The sequence below is a fragment of the Salmo salar genome, chromosome ssa01 (assembly GCF_905237065.1).
Source record: "Salmo salar chromosome ssa01, Ssal_v3.1, whole genome shotgun sequence".
NCBI lineage: Eukaryota > Metazoa > Chordata > Actinopteri > Salmoniformes > Salmonidae > Salmo > Salmo salar.
Window position 1 is genome coordinate 81,874,884 of NC_059442.1, and position 18,786 is coordinate 81,893,669.

Below are 18,786 nucleotides of genomic sequence, written 5' to 3' on the forward strand. Positions count from 1 at the left end.
GATGCGGCCTCAGTGTCTGGCTTAGTGCTTGACCCCAATCTTCGTGGTGGCGTGTGGGGATAGGAGGAAGAGAGGAAGGGATAGATGGAGGGATGGATGGAGAGAGGTATAGAGAAGCGGCTGTGCAGGCTGGGTGCTGAAAGTTGCCCAGCACGCACAAACGGCAGCTTCATGTCTAATGTGGGACTCGCCGAGAGGGAGCGTGCATGTGTGTTTGTTGGCGGGGGGTGGAGAAAAACCCACCGTCACTCAACCGCTTAGGAGTGAACAGCTATGATGTCAGTGGGTTCGCTGCCAGCCAGCCACGCACGACACACACACACACACACACAGTCTGGAGTAGTAGAATATGTACACTAGAAAGAGATGGGGTGTGTGAGATTGTTTGTCAAAGTGGATTTTGGACAGACACTTGAAAACAGAGAGCAACCTCATGGAAGGACAGAAAAAAATGTGTTAAACTTGAAGTGAAAAAACTTCTCTAGGCAATTATTCGGAGTTGTTTGAATTTATGGTTAGAGTGTTCAGTTAATTACTCACTCTAGTAGTGTGAGTGTGTGTCTGACCATGGGTGTGTGTGTCTGACCATGGGTGTGTGTGTGTGTGTGTCTGCGCACCCTCGCTCTGTGGGGTGTGTGTTGACATAGTTTATTTTTGGCGTGTCAGTGTTAAAAAATACATTTGCAAAATGAATCAGAGGTTGGTACAATGCCACCACTATAGAAGGCTGGGAGCAAACCACTCATTTGCCAGGAAGATTATCTTCATTACTGATGTGTATATGTGGAGCTGAGAGGACCTACACTACCAGCACAGCACAGAGAGAGGGGTGTGTGGCACACTGCACCCTGTATTCCCCCGCAGACACCCCACACACTACCATGTTCGCACACAAACACACACCACCAGCCCCAAATGGATCACACACACAATATTGCGCTCACACACACACACTCTTTCTCTCTCTGTCTCTCACTCTCACTCACTGCCCAGCTATGTAAGCAACCTCTCCAAACTGTATGATGAGCTTTTGAGATTTCTCTCCTTGACTCTCTCTCTCTCTCTCTTACACACACACTCTCTCTCACCGCATCTCTCTTCCCTCTCTTTCCTCACTTCCACCCTTTCCCCCTCTCTGTCTGTTTGTTCCAGCAGTAGTAGTTGGATCAGATGGAATAGTCTTCACCTCATTAATCTCTACCAATCCTGTTTCTCTCTCACTCTCTCTCCTTTCTCTTTTTATTCTCTGTGACGAGGATCAAGCAGCCTTTGTCATATTATCCACTTGTCAAAAGCAGTTAACCTCGTGGAAACAGAAATACACGTAGACTTAAAGCCTAGCAAGTCACCAGCACCTTCTTCTGTTGTCACATAAAGAGCTGTGTTGAATAGACCAAACTGCAGCGGGAATATGGATGCTCATGTTTTAATTCAAAAAAGGAGTAACGCATCCACTGGAAAACAATATACACGACAGGAACAGTTTTGCAGGCACACAACACGCAGTGCAAAAACAACTACCCACGAAAACCAAACAAACACACACCTACTTATGGGACTCCCAATCAGAGGCAACTAGAAACACCTGCCTCCAATTGAGAGTCCAGCGCCCAAAACTACACATAGAAAAACAAACCTAGAACCTATACCAAACTAATACACCCCACTACACCACACACAAAACCCCATAATACAAAAGAAATATACCTCTGCCACGTCCTGACCAAATATAATAGAAATAATACCTAAATATTGGTCAGGACGTGACATCTGTTCTGAAAATATTACTGTCTTATGAAAATACACACATTTTTAATTGTAACAATGCTGGATGCTCTAAGCGTTTTTGGAGAATATTAATAGAGAGCATTAAACTAGTTAACTATGTTTTGAATACCTAAACGTTAAAGCTGTAGTCAGTAGATGAGAGAGTAGTAAAGAGAGAGAGGGAGACAGCGAGAAAGACACAGAGAGAGAGAGAGACAGAGAGAGACAGCGAGAAAGGGCAACCAGTGAAGAACAAACACCATTGTAAATACAACCCATATTTATGTTGATTTATTTTCCCTTTTGTACTTTAACTATTTGCACATCATTACAACACTGTATATTTACATAATGACATTTGAAATGTCTCTATTCCTTTGGAACGTTTGTGAGTGTAATGTTCACTGTTAGTTTTTGTTTATTTAACTTTTGTTTACTATATATTTCACTTGCTTTGGCGATGCAAAAATATTTTACATGCCAATAAAGCCCCTTAAATTGAAATTGAGAAACAGAGCGACAGAGAGAAAGACACAGAGAGAGAGAGAGACAGAGAAAGAGACAGAGAGAGATCGACAGAGAGACATGGAGAGAGAGAGACAGAGAGACATGGAGAGAGATAGACAGAGAGACAGAGAGACATGGACAGAGATAGACAGAGAGGCATGGAGAGAGATAGACAGAGAGACATGGAGAGAAAGATAGACAGAGAGAGAGATAGACAGAGAGACATGGAGAGAGAGAGACAGAGAGACATGGAGAGAGAGAGACAGAGAGACATGGAGAAAGAGAGACAGAGAGACATGGAGAGAGAGAGACAGAGAGACATGGAGAGAGATTGAAAGAGAGACAGAGAGACATGGAGAGAGATAGACAGAGAGACATGGAAAGATATAGACATGGAGAGAGATAGACAGAGAGACGTGGAGAGAGATAGACAGAGAGACAGAGAGACGTGGAGAGAGATAGACAGAGACATGGAGAGAGATAGACAGAGAGACATGGAGAGAGATTGACAGAGAGACATGGAGAGAGATAGACAGAGAGACAGAGAGACATGGAGAGAGATAGACAGAGAGACATGGAGAGGGATTGACAGAGAGACAGAGAGACATGGAGAGAGATAGACAGAGAGAGATAGACAGATAGACAGAGAGACATGGAGATAGATAGACAGAGAGACATGGAGAGAGATAGACAGAGAGACATGGAGAGAGATAGACAGATAGACATAGAGACATGGAGAGAGATAGACAGAGAGACAGACAGACATTGAGAGAGATAGACAGAGAGACATGGAGAGAGATAGACAGAGAGACATGGAGAGAGATAGACAGAGAGACATGGAGAGAGATAGACAGAGAGACATGGAGAGAGATAGACAGAGAGACATGGAGAGAGATAGACAGAGAGACATGGAGAGAGATAGACAGAGAGACATGGAGAGAGATAGACAGAGAGACATGGAGAGAGATAGACAGAGAGACATGGAGAGAGATAGACAGCGACATGGAGAGAGATAGACAGAGAGACAGAGAGACATGGAGAGAGATAGACAGAGATACATGGAGAGGGATTGACAGAGAGACAGAGAGACATGGAGAGAGATAGACAGATAGACAGAGAGACATGGAGAGAGATAGACAGAGAGAGATAGACAGATAGACAGAGAGACATGGAGAGAGATAGACAGATAGACATAGAGACATGGAGAGAGATAGACAGATAGACAGAGAGACAGACAGACATTGAGAGAGATAGACAGAGAGACATGGAGAGAGATAGACAGAGAGACATGGAGAGAGATAGACAGAAAGACAGAGAGACATGGAGAGAGATAGACAGAGAGACATGGAGCGAGATAGACAGAGAGACATGGAGAGAGATAGACAGAGAGACATGGAGAGAGAGACAGAGAGATAGACAGATAGACAGAGAGACATGGAGAGAGATAGACAGATAGACAGAGAGACATGGAGAGAGAGACATGGAGAGAGAGACGGAGAGACAGAGACATGGAGCGAGATAGACAGATAGACAGAGAGACATGGAGAGAGATAGACAGAGAGACAGAGATACATGGAGAGAGATAGACAGATAGACAGAGAGGCATGGAGAGAGATAGACAGATAGACAGAGAGACATGGAGAGAGAGACAGAGAGATAGACAGATAGACAGAGAGACATGGAGAGAGATAGACAGATAGACAGAGAGACATGGAGAGAGAGACAGAGAGACATGGAGAGAGATAGACGGAGAGACAGAGAGACATGGAGCGAGATAGACAGAGAGACATGGAGAGAGATAGACAGATAGACAGAGAGACATGGAGAGAGATAGACAGAGAGACAGAGATACATGGAGAGAGATAGACAGAGAGACATGGAGAGAGATAGACAGATAGACAGAGAGACATGGAGAGAGATAGACAGACAGACAGACAGAGAGACATGGAGAGAGATAGACAGATAGACAGAGAGACATGGAGAGAGATAGACAGAGAGACAGAGAGACATGGAGAGAGATAGACAGAGAGACAGAGAGACATGGAGAGAGATAGACAGAGAGACATGGAGCGAGATAGACAGAGAGACAGAGAGACATGGAGAGAGATAGACAGAGAGACATGAAGCGAGATAGACAGATAGACAGAGAGACATGGAGAGAGATAGACAGAGAGACATGGAGAGAGATAGACAGAGAGACATGGAGAGAGATAGACAGAGAGACATGGAGAGAGATAGACAGATAGACAGAGAGACATGGAGAGAGATAGACAGAGAGACATGGAGAGAGATAGACAGAGAGACAGAGATACATGGAGAGAGATAGACAGATAGACAGAGAGACATGGAGAGAGATAGACAGATAGACAGAGAGACATGGAGAGAGATAGACAGAGAGACATGGAGAGAGATAGACAGAGAGACAGAGATACATGGAGAGAGATAGACAGATAGACAGAGAGACATGGAGAGAGATAGACAGATAGACAGAGAGACATGGAGAGAGATAGACAGAGAGACATGGAGAGAGATAGACAGATAGACAGAGAGACATGGAGAGAGATAGACAGAGACATGGAGAGAGATAGACAGAGAGACAGAGATACATGGAGAGAGATAGACAGATAGACAGAGAGACATGGAGAGAGATAGACAGATAGACAGAGAGACATGGAGAGAGATAGACAGAGAGACATGGAGAGAGATAGACAGAGAGACATGGAGAGAGATAGACAGAGAGACATGGAGAGAGATAGACAGAGAGACATGGAGAGAGATAGACAGAGAGACATGGAGAGAGATAGACAGATAGACAGAGAGACATGGAAGGAGATAGACAGAGAGACATGGAGAGACATGGAGAGAGATAGACAGAGAGACATGGAGAGAGAGAGACAGAGAGACATGGAGAGAGATAGACAGAGAGACATGGAGAGAGATAGACAGAGAGACATGGAGAGAGATAGACAGAGAGACATGGAGAGACATGGAAGCAGATAGACAGAGAGACATGGAGAGAGATAGACAGAGAGACATGGAGAGAGATAGACAGAGAGACATGGAGAGAGATAGACAGATAGACAGAGAGACATGGAAGGAGATAGACAGAGAGACATGGAGAGAGATAGACAGAGAGACATGGAGAGAGATAGACAGAGAGACATGGAGAGAGATAGACAGAGAGACATGGAGAGAGATAGACAGAGAGACAGAGAGACATGGAGAGAGATAGACAGAGAGACATGGAGAGAGATAGACAGAGAGACAGAGAGACATGGAGAGAGATAGACAGATAGACAGAGAGACATGGAGAGAGATAGACAGAGAGACATGGAGAGAGATAGACAGAGAGACATGGAGAGAGATAGACAGAGAGACATGGAGAGAGATAGACAGAGAGACATGGAGAGAGATAGACAGAGAGACAGAGAGACATGGAGAGAGATAGACAGAGAGACATGGAGAGAGATAGACAGAGAGACATGGAGCGAGATAGACAGAGAGACAGAGAGACATGGAGAGAGAGGAAGATAGACAGAGAGACATGGAGAGAGATAGACAGAGAGACATGGAGAGAGATAGACAGAGAGACATGGAGAGAGATAGACAGAGAGACATGGAGAGAGATAGACAGATAGACAGAGAGACATGGAGAGAGATAGACAGATAGACAGAGAGACATGGAGAGAGATAGACAGAGAGACATGGAGAGAGATAGACAGAGAGACATGGAGAGAGATAGACAGAGAGACATGGAGAGAGATAGACAGATAGACAGAGAGACATGGAGAGAGATACACAGATAGACAGAGAGACATGGAGAGAGATAGACAGAGAGACATGGAGAGAGATAGACAGAGAGACATGGAGAGAGATAGACAGATAGACAGAGAGACATGGAGAGAGATAGACAGATAGACATGGAGAGAGATAGACAGATAGACAGAGAGACATGGAGAGAGATAGACAGATAGACAGAGAGACATGGAGAGAGATAGACAGAGAGACAGAGAGACATGGAGAGAGATAGACAGAGAGACATGGAGAGAGATAGACAGATAGACAGAGAGACATGGAGAGAGATAGACAGATAGACAGAGAGACATGGAGAGAGATAGACAGAGAGACATGGAGAGAGATAGACAGAGAGACATGGAGAGAGATAGACAGAGAGACATGGAGCGAGATAGACAGAGAGACAGAGAGACATGGAGAGAGATAGACAGAGAGACAGAGAGACATGGAGAGAGATAGACAGAGAGACATGGAGAGAGCCTCACTCTTTAGTCTGATAATGGGGATATATACGTCAGATCCTGATCCTCAGGCCATTAGGGGCTTCACAAGGAAGAATTCTCCCTTCCCTTCTTGTATCCCTCCCTCCATCCCTCCTTCCCCTCCCTCCATCTCTCCTGTCCCATGGGAGTGAGTGACATTACCAGACCGTGGCATGGGCACATTTCATTTTTCCTTCCCTCCCTCCATCCATCCATCCTTAGGGCAATGATACTTTGACTGAAATCGTGACTGAACCGAGTAGAGTTAGCTAACAGTGTACTGTGGTCAGTCTGTCTGACTGCCTTGTGTTTCCATGCTGTGATTATGTGTTTAATTAGCTGGTAGAGTCCCTGTGGTCTGGAGATTGGCATCACTGGGGCCAAGGGTCATGGGGCAGATAGCAGGGTGATGGGGTGAGAGGGGGGTGATACAGGGTTAGATAGGGGCTATGGAGGATAGACAGCTGAACAGACTGAGATAAAACAACGCAGTGTCACTGAAGCTTGACAGTTGACCAGCACTGTGAACCTCTTATTTCTGACTCACTCACTCTTCCCCTGCTGTTGTTTTGTGATTGTTTCCTTTCATTCAACTGCCAGAAAAGGACACGACATTACACACAGTCAAGAAGGTTGTTCTCTCCTGCTCTCTTTGTCTCTCTCTCTCTCTCTCGCTCTCTCTCTCTCTTTTTGCTGTCGATCCCTTTCTCTCTCTCTCTCTCTCGCCTCTCTCTCTCTCTCTCTCTCTCTCTCTCTCTCGCTGTCGATCCCTTTCTCTCCAAACCATCCACTCTCTCTCACCCCGATAAAGTAAGACTCACTATTCTCCTTAGAAAGTCAAGGTCCTAGTACTTTTTTACTGAACACAGACAGTAAAAACAATTACAGTACTGAATAAACAATTAGAAGACATATGTTCAAGTTCTGTACAATAACAGTTAATTCAATACTGGTCAACATGCAGGGAATAACATTGTAACAGTATGGAGAAACACATACAGAGACACTCCGTGGTCAATTGCAAAAGTCAGACAGAACCATGCAGCTGTGTGTTAGCGCTGGGATTCTTAAAACACTAACGGGAGACTACATACACCTGCGATAATCCGGTGACAAACGACGGATAACTACAACAACATCAAGAATAGCACAGTTAGCAGGGTTGGTTGTCGTAACAGCATTTGAATAGCGAACAACATATAGGGCATAACATCATTACAATACTGAAAAACACACAAAACACCAAGACACTATAACACAATAACACCCAGGCCTGGGTTTATAGACACTACTATGACAGCTTTTTAATTCTGACTGCATTTGAGTATTTCAAATCATCCCACAAACAGACATACAGACACTAGTTCATGTTCAAAACAGCAGAAGTAATGAGACCGACAAATAAGAGGTCAAATGTCTTCTTTACTATGAAGACAAGTAATCAGTTTCTCTTCTTCCTCATCCTGTCTCCTCTCCTACTCTCAGACACATCAAAGCTCCAGAACCCAAGCCGTAAGCAGTCCGTCTCCAGAAGTCTCAAGCACCTGTTTAACTCTTCAAACAAGTTCGTCAAGACACTCAAAAGGTGAGCTAGTAGTGTTTTTGTGTAAATTACACCACCTGGATGTACATCATGGACTGTTCAAATTGGAGACTCTCCATTGTGTAACTGAGCTGGACGGTTCCATTGTGCTGGTTTTATAGGGGGGTTTACCTGGCGGCAGTGTTTTACCACAAAGACAGTGTTCTGGTGACCGCAGAGGACCAGATCCCTATAGTGGAGGTGGATGACTCCTACGGCAGCTCTCTCATGCAGGACTTCCTCTGGTTCACTAAGGTATTGTGGGTAATGTAGTACATTATATCAAGAACAGTGGCCACATTGAATAGATTTTTTGTATGACTAAATTGCATCAAGCAGGATTCTGCATTTCACTTTATACTTAGCAGAGTAAAAATGAATGTACCATGATACCATTTCTAGATTGTCTTCATGGTGCAGTCTCTCTCTCTCTCTCCTCTCTATTTCTCTCTATCTGTGGCTCAGTTGGTAGAGCATGGTGTTTGCAATGCCAGCATGGTGTGTGCAACGCCAGGGTTGTGGGTTTGATTCCCATGGGGGGCTAGTACAAAAAAAATAAAAAAATGCATGAAATGAAATGTATGTATTCACTACTGTAAGTCGCTCTGGATAAGAGCGTCTGCTAAATGACTAAAATGTCCCTCCCTCTCTCCGTAGTTGTCATGTATGTGGGAGGATGTGCGGTGGCTGAGACAGAGTATGTCTGTCTCCATGTCTTCCTCCTCCACTCTACAGGCCAGACAGAAGATGCTGTCTGCCGCCGGGCAACTACAGGTACACTCGCGTATGTGTGTGGTATGTGAGTGAGAGATGAATAGATACGCAAACATACAGATAGACGGATTTATTGGTGTATTCATTGATTGATTGATCGACTGATGTCATTCTCAGAATCTGTTAGGCACCCACAACCTGGGGCGTGTCCACTACGAGCCCATCAAGGATCGTCATGGTAATGTATTGCTATTGACGATCAGGGACATGGAGAGCCAGTACTCCTTCTTCAATGGGAAGTGGATGCAGGTGTCCAAGCTACAGAGCCAGAGGAAGAGTCTGTCCACACCTGAGGAACCCTACGCACTGGACATACTGCTAATAACCATACAGGTAGAAGATAGCTTTACCATAACATTACCACAACCCTACCATAACCTTACCATAACTCTACTATAACCCCACCATAACATAACCCTACCATAACCACATCATAGTGGTCCTCTGTAGCTCAGTTGGTACAGCATGGCACTTGCTACGTCAGGATAGTGGGTTTGATTCCAGGTATCACCCATACTTATGCACACACAACTGTAAGTCTCTTTGGATAGAAATGTCTGCTAAGTAGCATATATTATAACCAATGATGTATATAAACCCTGAATGAGAGGCTTTGAAGCCACCGGTCGGCCATATTGGCACTCCCCAGAAGAAGCAGTCCTCCATAGGAATGAATGGAATTCTACAGTATTTCAATGAAATGTTTCATGGACAGAATTACATGTATTTAAGTATTTTTTGTTGTAGTGGGGACAGTAACATTAGAACTTTCAAAAGATTATACCTTAAGGAACATGTTTACCTCACATTATATCATTTAAAGTATGCATTGATGTGTCTATAATAGAATAAACGTGGTAAAAGCAAATGTAGACATTAATTAATGCATTTCTATAGCTTCCAAAATATTTGTTACATGATGGGGGAGTGCCAAGATGGCTTCATTACAGCGCCCCCTGTCAGTCATCTAGTGTATATATAAATAATTGATTATGACCCTATGCACTGGACATACTGCTCATCACTATACAGGTACCACACACATACACACACACACACACACACACATTCATCCACTGACCCTGTATATTCTCTCTCCCCTTTTTCTCTCTGTCTCTCTCTCTTTCCCTCCCTCCCTCCCTCTGTCCGTCCCTCCTCAGGACATCTTGGCCTACCAGAGGCGTAGCCAGCATCGCCTGGTCCCAGGTCTGTACCTGGGCTACCTGAAGCTCAGCAGCTCTGTAGACCAGATCAGGGTGCTGGTGCCACAGAGGATGCCCAACATGCTGTGCCACACGCGGGTACGAGACAACGCCAATGTCTCCAGGTAAGGACTCACCACAGCTGGATGTATACTTACTGTCTTACTTATTCTTACCTTTACATTACCTTTGGATTTGTAGCTAGCAACCAAAATTGCATCCAGATTACTTCATGTGACATCAGTTTAAGGCTGCAATGAACTCCCTCCATGAAATATGTTGAGCATCACTTCAAGAGAGGTTGATTTTGGACAGCTCCTCCATCATAGTGTTGCAACATGGTTCCAAAATTCTAGCCCGGTCCAACCTAAGCATGGTGAGCTGAAGCCCGAGCCCAGGCTCGGACCGACATCACAGAAATTAAATGAGCCCGAACCTGAAATAAAAGCCATATTACTAGAAAACAGTATATTGATTTAAACTCGTATTGAGAGCAATGCGGTGGATGCAGGCGGCAGCGGAGTGAGGAGGCGAGGAAACAGCCCTTGGGCTGGATGCAGGCGGCAGCGGAGTGAGGAGGCGAGGAAACTCACCTTAGAAATGATCAACTGAATGACAAAAATATTTGAATAAAGTAGGCTAATGCAATTAAAGGCATGTATCAAATTCTTGCTTATACTGAAATTCCCTAAGTCATATCCAACCATTATACTAATTTAAAGCAATGGTAGTGTGTGGTCACCTATATGATAATTTCAGCACCGTTTGATTGGGACAGCGCCATCACGCTGCTTTGAGACAAGCGTGTGCGAAAGGTCTAGATAAATCAATCGATGTCAGATTTTTGTTTTAACTGAATCCCGGTTTGGATATTTGGTAACACTTAGGCTGGGAAAATGTTTGCTAAGTTGAGGTGAGTGCACATGTTTATCTTTATTCTAGCTTACTCATATATTAGCTGATCAGAACATGTTGCTAGCATGTTATGTAGTTTAACAAGTTGATTTTGCTCTTCACTCACATAGTAGCCTGTCCTACTCCCGACCAAATGCCTGTAACTTGTCTGATAATCAGTCAATGTGATTGTCACTGAATCTCCGCCTGTATATTTGGTTGATTGATCTCTGGCTGGCCAAGTGGAGGTCGCTCGTTTATTTGTTTTCTCATCTATCACTGATCAGAAACATTTAGCATGCCAAGATGTATCCTAAATCAAGTGTATTATTTTGCACTTGACTCACGTAGTAGCCTTATATAATCTATCCACCAGAGAGCTGTGTAAGCATGCCCTGTTTTTTAGGTCTTAACGTCTCTTAGCCTAGTTCGATATAATCAATCAATCATTAATTCATGTCGGTACACAGCATACGAGTCGTTCATGCCTTTAAATACAATCAAGCATTTTATTTTTTAAATGAAATAACAAAGGTAGCCTTGAATAATGAAACAATAAATAACTTGCTTGTCTGCCAAACACCAAACATCCATTTGAATAATCGCTAAAAAGTCCTTTGTTTTAAATGTATGTTTGATTAAGGAAACATTTGAGTCAGTAATGGGTCTACTTTGGATAGTTTACAAGGTCTAGTAAGGCACATTAGCAGGACTGTCAAAGGGTTTATTTTGTTAGGATGTATCTGCCATTGGAATATGGGCTTCTTCTGATACTGAGATGGGCTGCCTGTCATCGTATTGGGGATCTTCATTCTCCCGAGTACACTCCAGCCTATTCGTATCACAATTTGAAGCATTTCAATAATCAGAAATATACATTTCATCATGCCAACAAATGTCTCTGGCCCAGCCAATATTGGAATCCTGGTGCTGCTAGAGGCTGCAGCTGCTGTGACTGAGAGAGAGCTGGAGTAGGCTGAAAGGTGCACACACACAAGCTCAAAACCCTCCCGCCCCGAATCAATTCACAGAATTTGAGAATGAGAACTCTATGCTGAGTAACTACAGGTCTGTTTTTAGATTGGCTGTTTGGCTGTGTATACTGTAGGTGGTATTAGAGTCTGTCTGTTTTCTAGGTGGTATTAGGTCTAGGACTTGGCACCGTAACAGTTTTTGTTAGAACATTAACTTAGAGCAGGGTTCCCCAACTGGTGGCCCCCGGGCCGAATTTGGCCCGCAGGTGTTGTTATTTGTCCCCCCAAGTATTCTGAGCAGAAAAATAAGACTGTAAAAACACCAGGAATTCAGCTCCAAGTGATTTTAATTTAAGAAATCTGTTCCCAAGTATTCCCACGCATAGTAGAGAGACACGGAATCGCACTCAAATGTAAGCAAGGTTTGAAATGATTCATGTTTTATTCAAACATTATATCTGTTTGGGCTTCTTGCGGTCAATTTGCGGTCTACAAATTATTTGTAATTATGTTCTGGCCCCTTGACCATCTGCTCAAGAAAAAATCGGCCCGCGGCTGAATCTAGTTGATGATCCCTGACTTAGAGGAATGCCAACTCGCTGTTTACACCTCTGATGTTGTCAGCTAACATTCACCGCATTACACACATTCTCTACTGGGACACTCACCGCTAATCTACCTACAGTATTATGTTACATTGACTCTGAGGCTGTGAGTATGTGTTTGTGTGTGCGTACTAATGCATGCATGTGTCTGTGTGTGTGTGTGTGTGTGTGTGTGTGTGTGTGTGTGTGTGTGTGTGTGTGTGTGTGTGTGTGTGTGTGTGTGTGTGTGTGTGTGTGTGTGTGTGTGTGTGTGTGTGTGTGTGTGTGTGTGTGTGTGTGTTTGAGTAATATCAGATCTGATTTCTATGGGGCTGGGAGGAATAGGTAGAAGTATGTGTGCAATGCTCCTTGGCTACAGCTAGCAGAGTTCCTGGACGCTAGTCAACTAGCAGGGTTCCTGGACTCTAGTCAGCTAGCAGGGTTCCTGGACGCTAGTCAGCTAGCAGAGTTATTGGATGCTAGTCAGCTAGCAGGGTTCCTGGACGCTAGTCAGCTAGCAGAGTTCCTGGACGCTAGTCAGCTAGCAGAGTTCCTGGACGCTAGTCAGCTAGCAGAGTTCCTGGACGCTAGTCAGCTAGCAGAGTTCTTGGATGCTAGTTAGCTAGCAGAGTTAATTATACACAATAGACCACAAAACTTTGGAAGTGCTAATCGGGATGGGGAAAGCACATTTCTGACCACACAGTGTGCTGGTGTTACAGACTAACTGAAACAGAAGTCCCGGGAATCAAGGCTGCTGATAGGCTGAATGAGATGTGGTGATAAGTATTTGGCGTGACCTTGACCAATAAGACACTAACAAAAGTGGGGGTCCTCTGAATATGAGACTAAGCTGCCCGACTAGAACTAGCCATAAAGGATGGCTAGAATCAGCTGACTGAAGCTGGCTGTTTTAACAGCGGTCCTAGTTAGCTGGGCTGTGCTCCTAGTCACCTGTGCTGCGGTCCTAGTTAGCTGTGCTGCGGTCCTAGTTAGCTGTGCTGCGGTCCTAGTCACCTGTGCTGCGGTGCTAGTTAGCTGTGCTGTTGTCCTAGTTAGCTGTGCTGCGGTCCTAGTTAGCTGTGCTGCGGTCCTAGTTAGCTGTGCTGCGGTCCTAGTCAGCTGTGCTGCGGCCCTAGTCACCTGTGCTGCGGTCCTAGTTAGCTGTGCTGCGGTCCTAGTTAGCTGTGCTGCGGTCCTAGTCAGCTGTGCTGAAATCCTAGTCAGCTGTGCTGCGGTCCTAGTTAGCTGTGCTGCGGTCCTAGTTAGCTGTGCTGCGGTCCTAGTTAGTTGTGCTGCGGCCCTAGTCAGCTGTGCTGCGGCCCTAGTTAACTGTGCTGCAGTCCTAGTTAGCTGTGCTGTGGCCCTAGTTAACTGTGCTGCGGTCCTAGTTAGCTGTGATGTGGCCCTAGTTAACTGTGCTGCGGTCCTAGTCACCTGCGCTGCGGTCCTAGTTAGCTGTGCTGCGGTCCTAGTTAGCTGTGCTGTGGTTCTAGTTAGCTGTACTGTGGTTCTAGTTAGCTGTGCTGCGGTCCTAGTTAGCTGTGCTGTGGTTCTAGTTAGCTGTGCTGCGGTCCTAGATACAGTGGGAAGTGAGAAACAAAGGGAAACATTGGACTGCGTTTTTCCCCTTCATCTCAAGAAAACACTGCAGTCAGACAGACTTTCTTCTCTCTCATCCCTCTTTCTCTCTCTCTATTCTCTCTATTTCACTGTCTCTCTCTCACTATCCCTCCCTCGTGTTAGTGTGTGAGACAGAGAGGCAGACTCTAGAAGGGCAGCAATGTGTATTTGGATCTGACAGTGTAATATTATGCTACAGACACTGTGCCAAAGCCTCATGTATTTTCATCTACAGATCATGGAAATACTTGGGAGCTTTGGCTATTGATAGATGTAGAGAAACTGGAGAGTGTTGTGCCCATGGTCAGTTGAGGAGAGAAAGAGAGGGATGAGAGGAGAGAAAGAGAGGGATGAGGGGAGAGGAGAGAAAGAGAGGGATGAGGGGAGAGGAGAGAAAGAGAGAGATGATGAGAGAAAGAGATGGATGAGGGGAGAGTAGAGAAAGAGACGGATGAGGGGAGAGGAGAGAAAGAGAGGGATTAGGGGAGAGGAGAGAAAGAGAGGGATTAGGGGAGAGGAGAGAAAGAGAGGGATGAGGGGAGAGGAGAGAAAGAGAGGGATTAGGGGAGAGGAGAGAGGGATGAGGGGAGAGGAGAGAAAGAGAGGGATTAGGGGAGAGGAGAGAAAGAGAGGGATTAGGGGAGAGGAGAGAGGGATGAGGGGAGAGGAGAGAAAGAGAGGGATGAGGGGAGAGGAGAGAAAGAGAGGGATTAGGGGAGAGGAGAGAGGGATGAGGGGAGAGGAGAGAAAGAGACAGATGAGGGGACAGTAGAGAAAGAGACGGATGATGGGGAGAGTAGAGAAAGAGAGGGATGAGGGGAGAGGAGAGAAAGAGAGGGATGAGGGGAGAGTAGAGAGGGACGAGGGGAGAGGAGAGAAAGAGAGGGACGAGGGGAGAGGAGAGAAAGAGACGGATGAGGGGAGAGGAGAGAAAGAGAGGGATGAGGGGAGAGTAGAGAAAGAGACGGATGAGTAGAGAAAGAGATGGATGAGGGGAGAGGAGAGAAAGAGAGGGATGAGGGGAGAGTAGAGAAAGTGACGGATGAGGGGAGAGGAGTGAAAGAGAGGGATGATGGGAGAGGAGAGAAAGAGAGGGACGAGGGGAGAGGAGTGAAAGAGAGGGATGAGGGGAGAGGAGAGAAAGAGAGGGACGAGGGGAGAGGAGAGAAAGAGAGGGATGAGGGGAGAGGAGAGAAAGAGAGGGACGAGGGGAGAGGAGTGAAAGAGAGGGATGAGGGGAGAGGAGTGAAAGAGAGGGATGAGGGGAGAGGAGAGAAAGAGAGGGATGAGGGGAGAGGAGAGAAAGAGAGGGACGAGGGGAGAGGAGTGAAAGAGAGGGATGAGGGGAGAGGAGTGAAAGAGAGGGATGAGGGGAGAGGAGAGAAAGAGAGGGATGAGGGGAGAGGAGAGAAAGAGACGGATGAGGGGAGAGGAGAGAAAGAGAGGGATGAGGGGAGAGGAGAGAAAGAGAGGGATGAGGGGAGAGGAGTGAAAGAGAGGGATGAGGGGAGAGGAGTGAAAGAGAGGGATGAGGGGAGAGGAGTGAAAGAGAGGGATGAGGGGAGAGGAGAGAAACAGACGGATGAGGGGAGAGGAGAGAAAGAGAGGGATGAGGGGAGAGGAGAGAAAGAGAGGGATGAGGGGAGAGGAGAGAAAGAGACGGATGAGGGGAGAGGAGAGAAAGAGAGGGATGAGGGGAGAGGAGAGAAAGTTCTAAATGGGATAGAAGTGAGATAGAGGTGTTGAGTTTCTCTCTACAGGTGAAACAGAGATGTGTATGGGTGTGCGTGTGTGTTCTCTGTGCGTTGGTGCGTGTGTTTGTGTTAGTTGTGTAAATGAGTTGTTTGTTGACATTGGTCTGAGGTGGTAGAGGTGACCTCAGTGGTTAGCTTGACACAGGGAGTATTATACAGTATATACACCCACTGGGCCAGTTACACACACACTCGCACTTTGGAGAGGACTTCACACACACACACACTATAAGTTTCAGGTAAAGAGGAATATAGACAGGCAGACATACACTCACTGTTGCTGGCAAGGAAGTATACACCCACACGTCCAGGGGCAGTGGAAGATGTGATTTACTAGGTCTTTCCACAGACTGCACCACAGAACACAGTGGGGGTCCGAGGGAAATTCCCTGGAGCAAAACAAAGATCCCCAAACACACACACACACACACACACACACACACACACACACACACACACACACACACACACACACACACACACACACACACATAAACAGACCGATGGACATAGTGATACTCTATTGGTGCATCGTAATGTTTTGGGCAGCATCAGCCTTCAGAGTCACAGCCCATTACTTTAATGTTACTTTTCTGCTGCTCAGTGCTATGCTCCGACACAGAGCCATCACAACAACTTGGAACCTACGATCTTATTCCTGCTTACATCAGGTGTTTCTCTTCTTTCTCGCTCTCTTTCTCTCTCTCTCTCTCAGGGAAGAGTGGGACTGGCTGCAGAGACTGTCAACCCTAGAGGATGGAGAGGAGAGAACGGCGGGAGAGAGAGAGGGAGTGGATCAAACGACAGACAGTAACACACCGCTCCTCTACTACGAGCTACAGACTTCCCTCAAGGCCCTGCTCAAACTCATCAACCTACCTCTGCACCAGGTACACACACACACACACACACACACACACACACACACACACACACACACACACACACACACACACCAATCTGTCTCTACAGTAGCTCTGTGCCAGGCACATAAAACCCATCTCTCATCAGGTCCTTCTCTGACAGGAGCCATATTGGATGGTTGATGGGCCTGACGTTAGCCTCTCTATTAAGTTTATAGTTTCTGTTTTATCTTTTATCTTCTCTCTACCTCTGAACACTCTCTCTTTACTCAGAGTTGTTTATAACACAAATCAGCTGGGCTCTGAAAGCCATCTATCTCCCTGAGTGTCTTCAAATCAAATGTATTGGTCACATACATGTGTTTAGCAGATGTTATTGCGGGTGTAGCGAAAAATAAACAACAATGTTCTGTTCTTCAGGAATGTCAGTATCAGAGTGCTGAGGCTAGCTATGTGGTGGTGTCTGCCTCAGAAAAATGGCACCCTATTTCCTATATAGAGCCCTATGGGCCCTGTTTACAAGTAGTGCACTACATGGGGAATAGGGTGTCATTTTTTGGACGGAGGCACCACCACATAGCTAGCCTCAGCACTCTGATACTGACATTCCTGACGAACAGAACATCATGCTGTTTATTTTCTAAAAAGAACTGGACAGACAGAATGTCTATCACATCTCACTGTCAAAGTATTCCATTACTTTAGAGATAAAGGGGAAATACAAGGCAAGGGGAACATTTACCAAGACACTTATAGAGGGACGAGTTGGAATGTGGGTTCGATGAGTCGTTTGTGCCTTAGTGAATGTGTGTGTCCCTGCCTGTGTGCGCATGTGCGCGTGGGTGTGTGTGTCCCTGCCTGTGTGCGCGTGGGTGTGTGTGTCCCTGCCTGTGTGCGCATGTGCGCGTGGGTGTGTGTGTGCGCGCCCGGCTGTATGTGTCCATCTTTGCCCCTGTTCATATTCTTACTGTGTTCATGTCTGGTTGCAGGCCAAGCACTTCCGTATCTACACTCACGAGGTGTTGGAGCTGGGTCATAATGTTTCCTTTCTGCTGCTGCTGCCGGCGGCTGACGATGTGTGTACCGCTCCCGGACAGAGCAACCCCTACACTCCCCACTCCGGCTTTCTCAACCTCCCTCTACAAATGTTTGAGCTGGGTACGTCTACACTGACCACTGCCTTCTGTTAAGCCCCTCATCTTGTTGGAACATCTATTTTCTCCCATCTCTCCCTCCTCTATCCCTGTGTACATCTCTCTCTCTTTCTCCCTCACGCTCCCTTGAATGAGTGAGAGATTATTTTTTCTCTTTCGGCCCTTCTCTCTCTCTCCCTCTCTCTTTCTCGCTCTCTGTTCCTCTCTCCCTCCCTCTCCTTCTCTCTGTTAGCCTCTGTTCTCTCTCTCTCTCGCACTCTCTCTCGCTCTGTTTATCTCTTTCTCTCTGTGTTAGTTCAGTGGTTGTAGATTCCTCTCTTTTCCTCTGATACCTAGGGCCACACATTAAATCAGTCTCTCTGAGGGCTCCAGAGCAGCGCCATGCTGATCTGACCTTTGACCCCCTCTCAGAGTCAGACTAGCCCCAGAGATTAGTAGTGCTGTGAATACAAAGACACGTTCATCAGTCACTAAATGTATTGTTATACACCTGTTATACACCTGTTATACACCTGTTATATGCTGTTAACATATATTCTGATATAGTTATTTATTTGATCAAACCTTTATTTTTTTAGGCTAGTCCCATTGAGACTGATGTATTTTACAAGGGTGCTCTGTTTACAAATGCAGAATAAAATGCATAACAAGGATTTAGAAACACAATTATAACAATCTCGCCAGTCCACTTCCGTGCGTATAAGAAGTGAATTAGTCTATATATTGTATATTTTGATATATATTTGTCTCTTTAATCCACTTCTGTGTGAATATGAAGAAGTTCATAAAGAACACCTGCTCTTTCCATGACACAGACTGACCAGGTGAATC

The 18,786-nt window shown here is 45.7% G+C and overlaps 1 protein-coding gene across 4 annotated transcripts in view; it reads left to right on the forward strand.

The window, feature by feature from the left end:
• ankfn1a (ankyrin repeat and fibronectin type III domain containing 1a) overlaps positions 1-18,786 on the forward strand; it is a 235,321-nt gene that overhangs the window by 194,043 nt on the left and 22,492 nt on the right. For all 4 annotated transcript variants that reach the window (XM_014212996.2, XM_045723336.1, XM_014212988.2 and 1 more), the window contains 7 exons: positions 8,037-8,136; positions 8,256-8,388; positions 8,791-8,907; positions 9,025-9,240; positions 10,068-10,234; positions 16,654-16,828; positions 17,791-17,959. In XM_014212996.2, the coding sequence (XP_014068471.1) occupies positions 8,037-8,136; positions 8,256-8,388; positions 8,791-8,907; positions 9,025-9,240; positions 10,068-10,234; positions 16,654-16,828; positions 17,791-17,959 (1,077 nt within the window). The remainder of the gene's footprint in view (positions 1-8,036; positions 8,137-8,255; positions 8,389-8,790; positions 8,908-9,024; positions 9,241-10,067; positions 10,235-16,653; positions 16,829-17,790; positions 17,960-18,786) is intronic.